Here is a 15,784-nt window from a genome sequence, read left to right as displayed (position 1 = left end):
GTGGCGGTGTTGCGATGCCGTCACCGGTTGTGGTGGAGTAGGCGGGATGTCTACGATACGAGTTTTCGAAAGTACATACCAGTTATACATAGATTGTTGTTTTGTTTGATGCTGCTTCCTGTGAATTTCGATTTGTACGTATAGATGGTTGTTTTGTTTATTGATGTTTCTTACCAGTTTCAGTTTGGGTGTGAGGGTAGAGTATGGTATGGAAGAGAGTTATGAATGTTTCTGTTGTTGTCATGGTATAGTGATTTTTCAATTGATGGGATACAATTGTGAGAGGTTGTTACAGTAATTTTGATCTTGTTTTAAGATGAAGCATTAGACATAGTCATGGTAAGTGATTGGTGGAACATGTGTTGTACTGATCTGGACGCTGCAGGTGGTTCATAATCAGATTTTTGGGACAGTGAGTGTAGGGTGTTGGGAATTAGTGTCATGTTAAGTTATGTATGGGTTTTGCGGTAATGAAAGAAAAAAACTTGAGGATCTAGTGTGAGTGTACGTAACAAGTGTGGATCGTGAGTTAGGCTTTTGGCCATAGGAGTTTTATATAGTTTATATAGAGAAGTTTGTCGTGTTGCGGTAATGTGGAAGAATTGAAATTTTGGTTAAGCTAAGGATTTTGTGGTATAGGTTAGGTGGTGTGCTGAATGAATTGAGGTATGAGAGCTGTTTAAGTAAGAGAGCCAAGGATATAGGAATGGTGAGTGTTTAGATTATAAGCGATTACCTTGCACATGCGATGGTGATGAGGCTTTTGGGAAGTATGACAAAGGACTTAGTATTAGAGAGTTACGAGGACGTAACATTTGTCTTAAGAGGAGTAGGATGCGACAAAGAAAGTTTAATGGTTGTACATGTTGTAGTAGATTTGGCAGTTTGTGTCTTGATGTAGAATAAAAGATTGATTTGGGTTGTGGTTGATTTTGTTAAAGGGCATGGTCGTGCTTGTAGTAGTGTGATGTCCAAAAATGTGAGAATTCTTCGATAATGTTGACAGTTGGGTGAGGATGTTTATGAGTTTGATAGTGTTGACAGTTGGATGATGATGTTATGAGTGGGAGTAAAATTCGAGGACGAAGTTCCTTTTAAGGGTGGTAGAATATAACATTCCGATTGATCTTTATGAGTGTCTTGTTATTGGATTTTCTAGTGGATAATATGTTACGGAGCTAGCAGCGTTTGTGGATAGTAGTTGGTAGTATTTGGAGTTGGTGTTGAGGGAGACTATGATGTAGTTGATACGATATCGTGAGCCGTGTTGTGGAGGTAGGCATAGTTAGTGGAGTTGGTGTTAAGAGTTCATGTTTTGGTAGGTTGGAGTTTTGTTTTAAATTCTTAGTTGCGTTGTTGTATTTTGATATAGTTAGTGTATGTTTTGAGTCGGGTTGAGTTTGGTTTGGTAAGTATGTTTTGGAGTTTTATGTTGAGTTTTGTTTTGTTGTTGTGTCGGGAGGGTGTCAGTGTGTTTTTGTTTTGTTGTGGTTTGAACTTCGGGGACAAAGTTCTTTTTAAGGAGGGAAGACTTTAATACTACGGTTTTATGAGTCTATGGGTACTCTATCGAGCGGGGCTTACTCTGTCGAGTAAGTAGTTTTTGACGTAAAACAGTAGTCTGCCTGTAGGGTACTCGATCGAATAAGTTGGGTACTCGATCGAGTAGGTGGCACTCGATCGAGTAAGTGCCTTACTCGATCGAGTAAGTGAGTTTACGGGCTGAGTTTTGACGGGTTTTGTTAATGATGCGAGATTAATATATAATGAGTTCCGCCACTTTTCTTAAATATTTTATCATTCTAAAAAACTAAATTGAGAGAAGGAATTACGTAAGTTGATTCATCGCATCATTAGCAAATCCCCAAGGCTAGGAGAGTCGGATCATCTTCTTCTTTACGCCGTTGTGATCATCGTGTCATGGGTGAGTTCCTTGTATAATTTTTATAGCTTTTAGTTGAGTTTCTTTAAAACCCTAATTGGGTGATTTTGAGGATTTTGGATGATTTGTATGTGTGTGGTAGTAATTGAATGTATACATGTTATAGGAGGAAGATTCGTAGAGGAGAATTATGATTAGCTGCTAGATCGTCTGTGGTGGTTGCTTCTCCAGGTAGGGTTTTCCCTACTCAGTATTAGTTACATGATATGTGTGGTGATTTGTGTTGTAGTTAGGGTTGTTGATTGTTTCAGACGATTGTTGAGTTGTATTGTGATTGCTGATTGTCTGTCCGTGTTCTTCGGGGCGTGTCCCTGGCTGAGTGGAGTCACTTGCGGGAGTGGCTTCACGCCCATGATTCGCCTTCTGTGAAACCCCCCACAGAAGGGATGTGCACATTAATTGACGTGGATTATCGCTCGATGGAGATGAGTGGGGATTTGGTGGAGTACGGTGCGGTCCTCACTCAGGCGGTGTGGAGTATCATTGCGATGGGTACTGCGCGGGCTACACACTTTAGTGTGTAGTCAGTTATGTGGAGATTGTTCATGGAGACCGGGGTTGATGTGACGATTGTGATGTTTGGTAATTGTTGTATTGTATCTTGTTTTCGTGTAATTAGTACTAACCCCGTTTAAATGTTTTAAAAACTGTGGTGATCCATTCGGGGGTGGGGAGCAGTTATTGAGCAGGTATGAGCTGATGCGTATGGGTTAACTGGTAGGAGTCACCACGATGCAGTTTAGAAGTCTTCCGTTGTGTCTGATAGTTTTATAGTCTTTTGATAGTAGACAGTTTTGGAGAACTTGTATCTCTTTATCAGTTTTGGTTTTTGGCATGTAATCACGTTAAACGTTATTTACTATTTAAGTATGTTTCTTTATTTTCTGATGATTATCATTGCCTCGGGTAACCGAGATGGTGACGTTCCTATACCTGAGTGATCCTGGTAAGACACTTGGAGTATGGGGGTGTCACACAAACTATTGAGACTCCGCTAATGAAACAACATAACTGGCCCACATATTTCTCATCTGATTGATTTCCTCTGGCGAATATTCTGGGGCTTTGTTGATTATGGCGTGATAAAATTGGGAACAATGTTGCTTTCATATTTCCCAAGTGGACATAATCTTTTTTTTTTTGCTTGAAAAACACTAATTCATAAATATACACATCACGCCATTATTATTTGCATATATATATATATATATATATATATATATATATATATATATATATATATATATATATATATATATATATATATATATATAGAGAGAGAGAGAGAGAGAGAGAGAGAGAGAGAGAGAGAGAGAGAGAGAGAGAGAGAGAGAGGTAGGATCCGGTGAGAACGAACACTCGGTGAGAACGCTGAGAACGACTTACAAGATTAAAAAAACAATTCAACGGTTGACAAATGCACACAATCCTATTATATCCTTACGTATAAACCAATATTTTGTCCAAATTTCTTTCTCTGTCCTCTCATTTTTATCGCGCACTTCAATCTCTCTACCCAATTTCCCCCAATTTAATTTCCCCCAATTTAATCGCACCAATTTATTTTTTTTCGTCAAAATTCGTTAATCGAGCGATGACAACAATGAACGGCGCTCATTCAATCGTTATTTGTTCAGCTTAGCTTTCGTAATCGATCTATTTTTTAATTCAAACCAGCGTCCAACTCTAAATTTTCCGACGACGACGACAAAGATCACCGCACGCCACCAGCATATTATCCTTCTACCATTCGTACTGTTATTTCTCATGTCGAGAACTTTTCATTTTGAGAGCTGGTATTGAGATCCATAATTGTATGGTAGTTGTCCGGCTGTTTATGGAATGGGTTTGTTTGGTGGTGATGTCCGTGATGAGTGGCGGTGGGTTGTTTCCGGTGCCAAAATTCTTCCTCGCTCGTCATCAATCTCTAGCATATTATCCTCAACAATGTATCTCAAACCAATTTTGATGTACCTGATAACTAATTTTGTGTTTCTATGTTAAGGTACATTAAAATAGTGATTACATACATCAATGATTAGTGTATATGCATAAAAAAAAATAGTGTAGATTAGTTGTATTTGACTAATGTAATGAGGGACGGAGGTTGTAATTAGGATGGAAGTTGCATATGGATCAGGCCAGTATCCAGATCCGCAATTCTCACAAATGTTATTACCGTCGTCGTTTATAGAAATCCAGCTCAGTTATAGAAAGATAGTGAAGATGAGAAAAAAATTGAGGCTTTAGGAAAGATGGAAAGGTCTTCAAATTTAGAAAAGAAGATGATAGAGATGAAGATTGATTCATGAATATAATGATGATAGATGTCGATGTGTAGATAATGGAATGATAATATGGGGATTTTGTTAAACATGATTAAAGTTTAGTGTGAGTAGTTAAATAATGGATAGAAGGGGGTTTTACGCCGGTGAGTTACTCGTGCTTGGTCTAGATACACTTTTTTGTGTTTTGTTTTAAATCACAATAAACTACGTACTTTATAGTATGATAGGTATGTTTATTTACAAAAATTCTACATACGTTTTTTTTTTCATTTTTTTTATACACAAAAATTCCGGAGAGACGGTCTCTCAGTAGCTTTATTGAAAGACCTCTGACATGATGGGGTGAAGGACGCATTAAAATATTTTTTTTCTTATTATGTCTTCCAGCAAATTAGTGGGAGACGGTCTTTTATGAGACCTACTATTTTTTATATAAACTTTAAGTCGCCATATGCCATATACATTAAAATATACAATAGATACATTTTTTTTTACCAATTCTTAGATACACTTTGTAATATTTTAGGTACACCTTTTTCCATTCTAGGTACATTTCCCGTGTGTGTCCTGTCTGTGTGATACAAAAAATACGAAATATTAGATACACAAAATATAATATTAGATACACAAATATTTGAGTCAGATACGCATATATAATAAGATGACTCGTATACAGAAAAAATACAAATAAAAATACTACACTACACTGACATTACAAACACTACTCTAAAATTACTAAACTAGACTAAAAAAGCCCTGCAAATTATTCAAATATTACATCAATTTTCTTCTTTAATTAATGAGATGATGAACAACTAGATTCCACTAACATTTTTCTATTAAAGACAAAGCTCACACTTCGTTATCAATGTCACAAAAAACAAGAATTAACCCAAAAAATTGCAATAACTCGATTGCATCAACATCTACCACTAAAATCAAATAAATCTCAAAGATTTACCTGACAACATTAAACTAATCATAGGAAACACCGATTTTTTTTGAATTGATTCAAGATGAATGTGAGAGATGTCAACACAGTAGACGACGACGTTAACGGAATAAGTTGCAGCATAGCGACGATGAGGATGCTGACGGAGCGTGAAAATGTGATTAGCAGCGGAGATGGAGGAAGTGTTGTTCGTCACCGTTTGGTGGTGTTCTTCGCCGCCGACTGACGGTGGTAATAGCGGCTTCCCGGCGATTGGGGTGGTGGCTAATATAGGGGAGGGGAATGACAGGGACTCGGGTTATTTGGTTTGTTGATTCATGTTTGGGTAATTGTGAGATAAAGGGTGGGCGTTGATTTCTTTTAATCCTATAGTTAGGGAGTGTTCTCACCGTTCTCACCGAGTGATCGTTCTCACCGGATCCTAAATCTGTATATATATATATATATATATATATATAGATTCGGGATCCTATGAGAACCAACAAGATAATGAGAACCATGAGAACCACTCATATTAAAACTATTTTTCCAACCGTCTCTCTCAATTTTCTATCAATATGCGTTTTACTTTCGGTCTCTCTCTCCTTCATCACGCGTCCGCGATAAATCCTATTTTCTCGTGATTTCGAGCACCATCGGATGATTTCGATCAAATTAGTCCATACATCCGACTTCAATTTTGCTTCCTTCTTTATTCTTGTTTGCTTTCATCATCGATTTTTCCTACTTGAAATGCGATTACAATTTAGGTAATTCCTCAATTTCCCCAATTTCTTTCTTATTCCTCGGTTTTATGTTTGTTATGATTCAAATTAGTTGACTAGGCTTGTATTCCTCATTTGTAGGATTTTCTTTTATTTTGTTGCTTTCAAATGTCGTTAGATAATTTTTGGAGAAAAAATTATCAACAGCCTTTAACTCTGACTTGTTTCTAGATTGTAATGCGTCCGTGTTAATAGTGCGTCCGTGTTTCTAGATTGTAATGCGTCCGTGTTTCTAGATTGTAATGCGTCCGTGCACCAGCGCTTTTTTTTTTTCCGGGGTGCCATTACAAAACGCATGACAATGATAGAAGAAATGGCCTAATGGATATTTTATGCGGTGACAAAACCGGAACTCTTACCCCGAATCGACTCATTTGTTGACAGAACCTCGTCAAGGTACACTAGCGCTTAGAACAAGGATATGGATAAAGATACTATAATCTTACTAGCGGCCAGAGCATCGAGACCGGAAAATCAAGATGCCATTGATACTGCTATAGTTAACATGCTTGGTGATCCAAAGGAGGTAATGAGAGATGATAGCGAACTCGAGACCTATCAACCTCTTGGGTGGTTTTTCTTTTTTTTCTTAAGAAAAACTCTAAACCTCCATTTACAGTTTACATTTTCGCTTCTAGGCTCGTGCAAAAATCGAGGAAGTTTGTTTCTTGCCTTTTAATCCAGTCGACAAACGTACGACTATCACTTACATTGATGCTTGATGGTAATTGGTATAGGGCCGATAAAGGTGCCCCTGAGCAGGTATGCAACTCATTAAATCTCCGTAAATCTTGTTCAAGTTATTTTAGATGCTTTGAGAATCCGGTTTTGCAATGAACGCAGCAGAATCTATTAAGTCGTAATGTTCAAGACTTTTGTCATTCCTTAGGCGAATGAATGCTACTATTCCCTTTGGTGCTCTCCGTTTTATTGATCTTTGCACCCTTTAGTCTGACAAAGAACACATTGCCTTGTAGATGCCATCAAAGGGCCTCCGATTTATGAATTGAGCTACTAATAGTAATATACCAGAACGGTCTGATTTTAAAGAATACCCCAGACCAGAGAAGTAAAGATGAGATTGTTCGAAAGCAATCAGTAACTCATCTCGTGATATTCCGAGCATAATCATTTCACATTAATGTTCGGTTTGCTCCCTCTTGTTTTCCAGTTAAAACTTACGCGATTGCTAGAGAAGTCCATAGTATAATTGACAATTTTGCTGAAAGAGGACTAAGATCATTAGCCGTTGCCTTGCAGGTATAGAGTAAGAACTCGGAAGTTATCTTTTGAAAAATCCATTGTCAGAGTTTTTTCTGAATCTAGAGCTTGATTATATAACAATGACTTAATGCGTCATTTGACTCTAAACTATATCGCTTCAAGGTGAATCTGGTTGGAATTCGTACATTAAAGCATTGTAAAAGGAGACTAAACTTGTTATAATTGCTTTCACAGAATATCCCTGAGAAAAGAAAGGCTAGTAATGGAGACCCTTGGACATTCTGTGGGTTGTTGCCTCTCTTCGATCCCCCAAGACATGATAGCGCTGAGACCATTCGTAGAGCTCTTAACCTTGGGGTTTGTGTTAAGATGATAACAGGTACTCCTCTAATGTTACTGTTAAAGCTTTCAGGATATGGTTGTGTTTGCTTCTTCATGAAATAAGGTTCTATGTACATCAAATAAGGTTCTATGTACATGAAATAATGTTCTATGTGCATGAAATAAGTGTTAAATGGGCATGAAATAAATTTATATGTGCATGAAATAAGGTTCTATGTGCATGAAATAAGGTTCTATGTGCATTAAAAAGTTCTTCAGTTGGATCAGTTGGTTATATTATGATACTAATTACTGTTGGTATAGGACGTTAATTTTATATGTGCATGAAATAAGGTTCTATGTGCATGAAATAAGGTTTTATGTGCATTAAAAAGTTCTTCAGTTGCATCAGTTGATTATATTATGATACTAATTATTGTTGGTTAAGGACATTACTTTTATATAGGCATAAAATAAGATTATATGTGCATGAAATAAGGTTCTATGCGCATGAAATAAGATTCTATGTACATGAAATAAGGGAAATGACTATGAAGGAGATTTAATGTATTAACCGGCCTTTTTATGTAACTACAAGGCATTTTAGTGTATCTATTACATATCTTACTAATATGTGAGAAACATTTCGAGGTACTTATGTTAGTTTTTTTGTACTCGTATTTGTTTAGTGTATTTTAAAGGCTATTAGCTCAATGGTAGAGCAATGTGCAAATTGTGCACAAAGGTATGGGTTCGAGTCCCATATAGCCTATTAGATGCATGAAAAAGCAACCTATGTGCATTAAACAACCATGTACATGCATGAAAAAGTGTCCAACTTCCTCATCTTTTTTTGTCTTTAGATCCTTGATAAGAAGTGGAAATAGGATTACCAATTACATTATTTCATTCTTAGAATAAAAGAAAGATTTGGTATTTCATAGCCAATATGGGAGTCGAACCCACATCTTGTGCATTGCACAATGCTCTTCCATTTGAGCTAATTGACTTTCAAAATAAGTAAAACGTAAACATTCAATCTATTTTCCTTGCATAAGGCGAAAATAAGAATAGAAATTGTGTACCCATTTGGAGACAATTTCATATGTATCATTTCATTCAAAACCTTCAAACTCTCGTCCACTAGTCCAATCCGACAGTAACCATGGATGCGAGAAGTGAAGGTAATAACATCAGGCTGAAGCTTAAGAGAAATCATCTTTTCATACATAGCAGACGCTGAAGCTATGTCCCCACCTTGCCAAAACCATCAATAAGAACATTGAGCGTTGTGGTGGTAGGTCTAATACCAATGGTCAACATTTCCTGAAACAAAGAAGGAAGCCTCATCCATCCTACCAAGTTTACAAGAACCGGATATCATACACGTATATGTTACAACAAAGAGGCGTAATCTCATTCCTCGATCTAGCTTCAAAAACCAACTCTCGAACCTTATCTACCTTCTTCACCTTAAATAATCCATATATCATAGTGTTATAAGTTATAATGTCTGGTAACAAACCAAAACCTCTAATACCATTGAACAATCTTATCGCCTCATCCACCTTTCCAGTCCTACAAAGGCCTCTAATCAATATATTAAAACTACAAACATCAAAGCAAGATTTCGATACCATCTCCTCACTAAAGAAACTAACAGCGTCATCTACCCTATTACTCCTAACCAAACCACTTAAAAGTACGTTATACAAATACGAATCCACTCCTCCCTCGCGACATTTCACTCCACCAAGCAATTTCCGTGCAACATCAAACCTACCCACTTAAACAAACAAGCCAACCAATTGACCCAAACCCGAACAATCCAATTCACACCCATCAATTATCATCCAATCAACAACAATTTGAGCATTATTATGAAAGCTTGGGTGTATTGTACCTGGGAGCAAGACGCCTGCAGTGAGAAATCGTTGAAGCAGCTTATAACACATTGTTGAATTTCAAGGCCTAAGGCTTCTAGTGTAGTGACAGTTGACAGTAGTAGACCTGGTTTACCGGCGCAGCACATCTCAACCCTTGTATCTGACTCCCTCCTTTCTACATCAAACTGCAAATTATTCATTTGTTAGCAGTACTCACTATACTAATTTTTACACTTGATCTCCTGTAAAGCTGGCTTAATAAAATAATAGCAATAAATTGGACGGGCATGCCTTTCTTTCCGCTTTTGTCATATTTCAGTCAAAACATAACGCCATTTTTATCGAGCTTTTCAAACTGTAGTTACTAAGGAACAACACAACAAATCTTCATGGGTAATATCAAAGGAATGGCATGTGGAAGTGTGGAACCTGCTTTTATACTGTTAAACGCGATGTCTCATATCATCCTGTGATGAATAGAGATGCACATACTATGTTGGATTCTAACGATTATCTGCTGGATGTTATTTGGAACCTACTTCGTCATTGAAAGGTAAGCATTGTGGCTCTTGACAGTCAGTGGCTTAATGGCTTTCAGTCTCCCAATCATTGTTTCCTTATAAAAAAAAAGCTTTTGCCAACAATGACTCGACATAATAGGAGTCGAGCCAAAGCGACCTCAGAACTCGCACATCTCCAGTATGTGCATCTCCATTTGCAGCAAAAACGAAAGCAAGCTAGCAGATTTAACACCTAAATCAGCATCAAATTCTACTCGGATAAGGCCTGAAATTTTCGCCCTATAATAGACTCAATTCGCTACCAGAAAATGAGAGTAACATCCTCTGAAAGTCGACCATAACTTGAACTAATTGAACCCAAAGAAAGAATTTCTCAAACCCTAATTTCACAAATTCGACAACTTGGTGCAATTAAAAAAATTAGGGATTAGAAGGCACCTGAAATTGGAGATATGATGCCAATTAAACCCTACTTGAATCAATTAGAACACTAGCCACACTCAGATTCGAAGCAATAATTGCGTAGAAATCAACTCGAAGCAGCAAAACGGCACTGAAATTGTGACAACAAATAAGATTGATATGGATTGGGTTTGTTGCGGTGGTCGCTACAAAGCAGGGGACGGCGGAGGTGGAGATGAGGATGGGGTCCTTGCGAAAGTAAGAGACGGAGCTCGAAAATATGGTCTTGGTAGAGGTGTGCGTCGCGTCAGCTGACCCAAAGGGATGATGGTCGAAGAGAGAGAAGAAATATGAGAGAGCAGGGAAAATTGGGAAATGAATTTGTTTGGAGGGGTTAGGGGATGCGCGTCGACTATTCTATTAGATTAAGGTGGTTCTCACGGTTCTCATTATATGGGTGGTTCTCACCGGATCCCGACCCTATATATATATATATATATATATATATATATATATATATATATATATATATATATATATATATATATATATATATATATATATATATATATATATATATAGAATTAGGATCACATGAGTCCACCTTCAATTTTTGAGTCCGTGAGTCTCACTTTCACCGTCGATTATAGCCACGGATGGTTTGAGATCTCGCGCTATAGGAAGGGTAAGATTGTCTTTTCACAGCTTATTATATATACTCCCTCCTCCTGCCTTTTTCTCATTCAATTTCTTTTTCCCTCTTTCTTCTCTCTCTCTCTAAAATTCAGCCGCCTCGATTTGTTCTTGACTCTTAAGTCGTCGATTTTACAATCAATTGCTTCAATTTTACAATCAATCGCTTGAATTCTTGACTCTTCAACATCGTTTGGATTTTGCAATCAATCTAATCGGTTTTATTTTCTCCGTCTATCGTCTTTAATGCAATGTCGTATTTCTTCATGTATGATTACTTTAATTTTTGTATTTTCGTTTGCCTTTTTGTCTCAATTCTTTAATTCTAGTAATTTTTTTGAGTTTTAATTAATCGTTGTTTAATTGTAATCATTCTCCGTTTTAATTTATGTTTCAATCATCTCGATTTACCTGATTTAGTGTTTTTTTTGTTTGAATATGTGAATTTCAGTCATGTTTCCTTACTTTTATCAGCTTGATCATCTCATGTATATATTGCTCATCACTATTACAATTATCGCTTTATTTCGTCTTCTCTTTTTGCGTACTGTTTTGCATTCAATTGTCAATGATTGTTTTGTTTTTTGCATGCTTTTATTCAGATTTACATGTTAACAATTCTCTGCCTAACCTTATTGTTGTCGTTTGACCTAATTTTGTTTACCTACTTCATTTAGTTTAGTATCACAACATATCTTCATTAGTATCACTCGTACTGTTCACAGTATCCTAGTTTAAATTATAGTGATGTTATACTATACGTTTACCTATTTAGCGTATCACAATTTCTTTTTGACAATATCACATATCCTTCACAATAGTATCATACACTAGAATATCTAACAATACATACTTGTGTAAATTTATATCTAACAATACATGTTTTACTGTGGCTACTTAATGTACATCAGTATCATCCGGTATGCTTAATAGTATCACATGTTTTCCTTAATAATATCATAGCCTGATTTACTCTAATTAACTTTTTCCTGCTAGATTTTGTTCCATCACCCTGTTTTGAAGAGACTTCTTCTGCTTCTATTGTACCTGCTCGTACTCCACAATGCGTACAAGTTGATGATGTGCATGGTGGAAATCACCTTTCTTTGATTGTCACCCCTGGAGGTTCTGAGGAGTGGATACGGAATGTTGCCATTCAATTTACACCTAGAATAGGACAAAGTTTTGCTACCTTAGATGAGTGTATCCAATTTTATGACACTTATGCGGATGCTTGCGGATTTGAACCAAGAAAGTCTTCAACTAAAAGGTTTCGTGGTAGTGGTGATATAAAGACAAAACTGATTGTCTGTAATAGAGAAGGGTTTAGGGGTACTCAGCCGAAAGTGTTACCATCTAATGGTGAAGAGGAGAAAAGGAGCAAACCATATGATCCTAAGAAGACCAAGATTACTAGGATTGGTTGTAAGGCCAAGATTTTATTCAGATTTGTCCTCAAAGAAATTGACAAAGTTAAAGTCCCACTTTTTGTTGTTGATCAGTTTCATGCTGCCCATAATCACCTTCTTTGTCCACTAAAGTATAAAGAATTTGAACAAATCCGACATCTTAATTTACATCAGAAACAAACAATCATTGACAATTGCAAGGTGAATATCGCCCAACGACTACTTTCGTGTCTTATAAGGAGTATGTTGATGGTTATCAAAATGTGGGAGCTTGTTTGACCGACTTTAAAAATTTTGGTAGGGAAGTCAAATGTTTTATCGGGCAGCGGGATGCTCAAATGTTCATAGATCAGCTTGAAGTGCTTTCAAACTAGGCCAGGTTTTATTTTGCATATGAGGTTGATGCGAATAAGTGTTTGGTTCGTGTTATTTGGGCTGACGCAGAGGCACGTCGAAACTACTCACTATATGGTGAGGTGATGACATTTGACCCAACCTATTCAACCAATAGGTATGACATGAAATTCTGTCCTTTTACTGGTGTTGATCACCACAAGAAGTCGGTCACCTTTGCTGCTTCACTTTTGGGTAGGGAGAACGACCAGAATTTCATTTGGGTTTTTCAGAAATTCTTAGAATGTATGGGTGGAAAGGAACCCAATTGTTTATTTACTGACCAATGCCCAAAAATGAAAATTGCGATTACTGCTGTTTTTAAGACTGCTGCCCACCGTTATTGCATGTGGCACATCATGCAGAAATTACCCGAAAAGGTAGGCACGACAGTGACCAAAGAGACAGATTTTGTAAGCCGTATGAATTCTATTGTCTGGGATTCTGACCTTGAGCCTTTTGATTTTGAAGAGAAGTGGTCTGCATTGATCGAGGAGTTTCATCTGGAAGATAATGGATGGTTAACATATATGTTTAACAAGAGGCAACGTTGGATTCCGGCTTATTATCGTGACATTCCTCTTGGTTGTCTTCTCAGAACAACCCAACGTTCTGAGAGCATGAACAGCTTCTTCAAGCGGTTCGAGAATCCTCGCGGCACACTTGTGGAATTTTGGTTGCGCTTCCAAAGTGCTATGGATCAGCAAAGATACACTCAAAAGTCCCTTGATAGAGACAGTGATCTCTGTCTACCTGTAACCAAAACCATGCTTCATCTTGAGATTCATGCATCCACTGTGTACACACACGCACTCTTTTATGAATTCCAAAAGCAGTGTGTCTCTTCTTTGAATTCATGTAGCGCTGGAGATTCTTCAAGGGATTCCACTACAAGGTTTCTTGATGTTGAAGATGCAATATTGCGTACTACGTACACTGTAGCATTTAATCCCACAACTTTTGATGCAAAATGTTCATGTAAGATGTTTGAGAGGAAGGGATACATCTGCAAACACATTATTTGGATTTTATCAGGTAAAGGGGTTAGGAAGATACCTGAACAGTACCTTTTGAGTAGGTGGACAAAGAACACCAAGAAGATGCCTCTTTATGATGTGCACGGGCAGTTGATCGATGATTTTGATTCCTCAGATGTGAGTAAGCTGCAGATTTCAAATGTTTGGTCGAGTTCTACTCAACACTGTCTCGATAAAATCTCTGCCTGAAAATCACGTAATCGACCCGACTGATTTATCAAGGCATTTAGACAGAAATTCAAGCCCTACCAAACAATGACCAAACAACAAGAGTTAGAGATGCTTCTTGGGGTTAAGTGTTTAGATGAGGTTCAGATATTACCACCAGTTAAATGCAAAAACAAGGGTAGTGGCAAGAGGTTGACCTCTAAGAAACAAATGTCCATTGAAAAGGCACAAAAGCCGAAAAGGTTTTGCAATAATTGTAAACAAATGGCACATCATGATAAACGCAACTGCCCTAATCCAGCTGCTGAGACATCTGAGCACTCGGGTGATGATAATGAATCTGATGTAAGTGATTTTGCTAACTAAATTCATTATTTCATTATGATTGATTTTTAATTTGTGTGTTTTTTGATAAACAATATCACATACAACTCTAAATAATATCATGCTGTATATGAAATAGTTTCACAAATATAAACGATTTATTATCATCCAATTTTGTCTTGTTGTGAAAGAATATCACCTGTACGTCTAAATAATATCATTCATCATTGTATACAATATCACGATTACTTACATGTACAACATACTTTCTTGAACTATTTTTTGTGTTCTTTGTTTTGCTTTTTGCAGAGTTCTTCACTTGCGGATGTTGATTGAGAGCTTGAGTACGTCTTTGCAAGTCTATATTACTCGTGTAGACAATTTTTTCTTGTTACCCAATACATTATCAAAGTAGGAACATTATCGAGATACACAAGCAATTGATTGTAAACAATATCACGGTTACTAAACAACAATATCACTATTTCTTATAAATAATATCAGAGATACAGTACTTTTATGAAAGAAAATCCAATTGATTGTGTTTGACCACCAATAGCGCAGCAATTTAAAAAAATAAGTATCAGCTAATTAATATCAACCTGTCTCTATAACAATATCAAATCTCATAACAAAAAATATGACACATTTTTGTTATATTGGGATTTAATTTCTCTCTCGAATTTTTAAAATTGTCTCACAATATCACCTTACTCACACGACAATATCGGACTCTAAACCAAAAATATCAACGAAAAAAGGATACTTAAATCCCTATTAATTTGTATAGTATGTTGAGAAACAATATCACACCAACTGAAGAAAAATATCACATCACACTTGAGACAATATCACACATTTCTGTGATATTGGGATTCAATTTCTCTCTAGAATTTTAAAAATTCTGTTACACAATATCACCTTACTTACACAACAATATCAGACTCCAAACCAAAAAATATCACCGAAAAAAAGAATACTTAAATCCTTATTAATTTGTATAGTATGTTGGGAAACAATATCACACCAACTGAAGAAAAATATCACATCACACTTGAGACAATATCACACATTTTTGTGATATTGGGATTTATTTTCTCTCTTGAATTTTAAAAATTCTGTTACACAATATCGCCTTACTTACACAACAATATCAGAATCCAAACCAAAAAATATCACCGAAAAAAGGATACTTAAATCCCTATTAATTTGTATAGTATGTTGAGAAACAATATCACACCAACTGAAGAAAAATATCACATCACACTTGAGATAATATCACACATTGCCAATACTTATATCAGATTCAAAAGAGAAGTGTCATTACTACTTTTGCAAACTTTAGCATCAATATTCTCACGCTGTTCAATTGTCCTACCAGCTTTAACAGCTTGAATTAATATTCACAATGAATCTACCATTAGTTTCATTGTCCTACCAGCTTTACATCCATTTTTTTT

At 36.5% G+C, this 15,784-nt stretch overlaps 1 protein-coding gene and 2 pseudogenes across 1 annotated transcript; 2 read left to right on the top strand and 1 right to left on the bottom strand.

The window, feature by feature from the left end:
• Positions 1 to 6,267: 6,267 nt before the first annotated feature.
• On the top strand, positions 6,268 to 7,614 carry LOC141648805 (plasma membrane ATPase 2-like; annotated as a pseudogene).
• Positions 7,615 to 8,491: 877 nt separating this feature from the next.
• LOC141648804 (uncharacterized) lies at positions 8,492 to 9,446 on the bottom strand (annotated as a pseudogene).
• A 1,034-nt stretch (positions 9,447 to 10,480) lies between these two features.
• Positions 10,481 to 14,021, top strand: LOC141648802 (protein FAR1-RELATED SEQUENCE 9-like). Its single transcript, XM_074457519.1, has 3 exons — positions 10,481 to 10,595; positions 11,990 to 12,603; positions 12,777 to 14,021. Exons 1-3 carry the CDS (start codon positions 10,481 to 10,483, stop codon positions 14,019 to 14,021), a joined length of 1,974 nt encoding a protein of 657 aa, XP_074313620.1.
• Positions 14,022 to 15,784: the final 1,763 nt, after the last annotated feature.

Source organism: Silene latifolia, chromosome 3 (assembly GCF_048544455.1).
Source record: "Silene latifolia isolate original U9 population chromosome 3, ASM4854445v1, whole genome shotgun sequence".
NCBI classification, from domain to species: Eukaryota; Viridiplantae; Streptophyta; class Magnoliopsida; order Caryophyllales; family Caryophyllaceae; genus Silene; species Silene latifolia.
The sequence above is the reverse complement of the archived record's forward strand: the minus strand, read 5'-3'. Positions and strand labels throughout refer to the sequence as shown.

Coding starts and splice junctions, on each gene's coding strand:
- LOC141648802 (XM_074457519.1), top strand. CDS start 10,481: ATGGATTGGGTTTGTTGCGGTGGTCGCTACAAAGCAGGGGACGGCGGA. Junction 10,596..11,989: donor AAAATATGGTCTTGGTAGAG/GTGTGCGTCGCG, acceptor TTTTCCTGCTAG/ATTTTGTTCCATCACCCTGT. Junction 12,604..12,776: donor CAATCATTGACAATTGCAAG/GTGAATATCGCC, acceptor CTTTCAAACTAG/GCCAGGTTTTATTTTGCATA.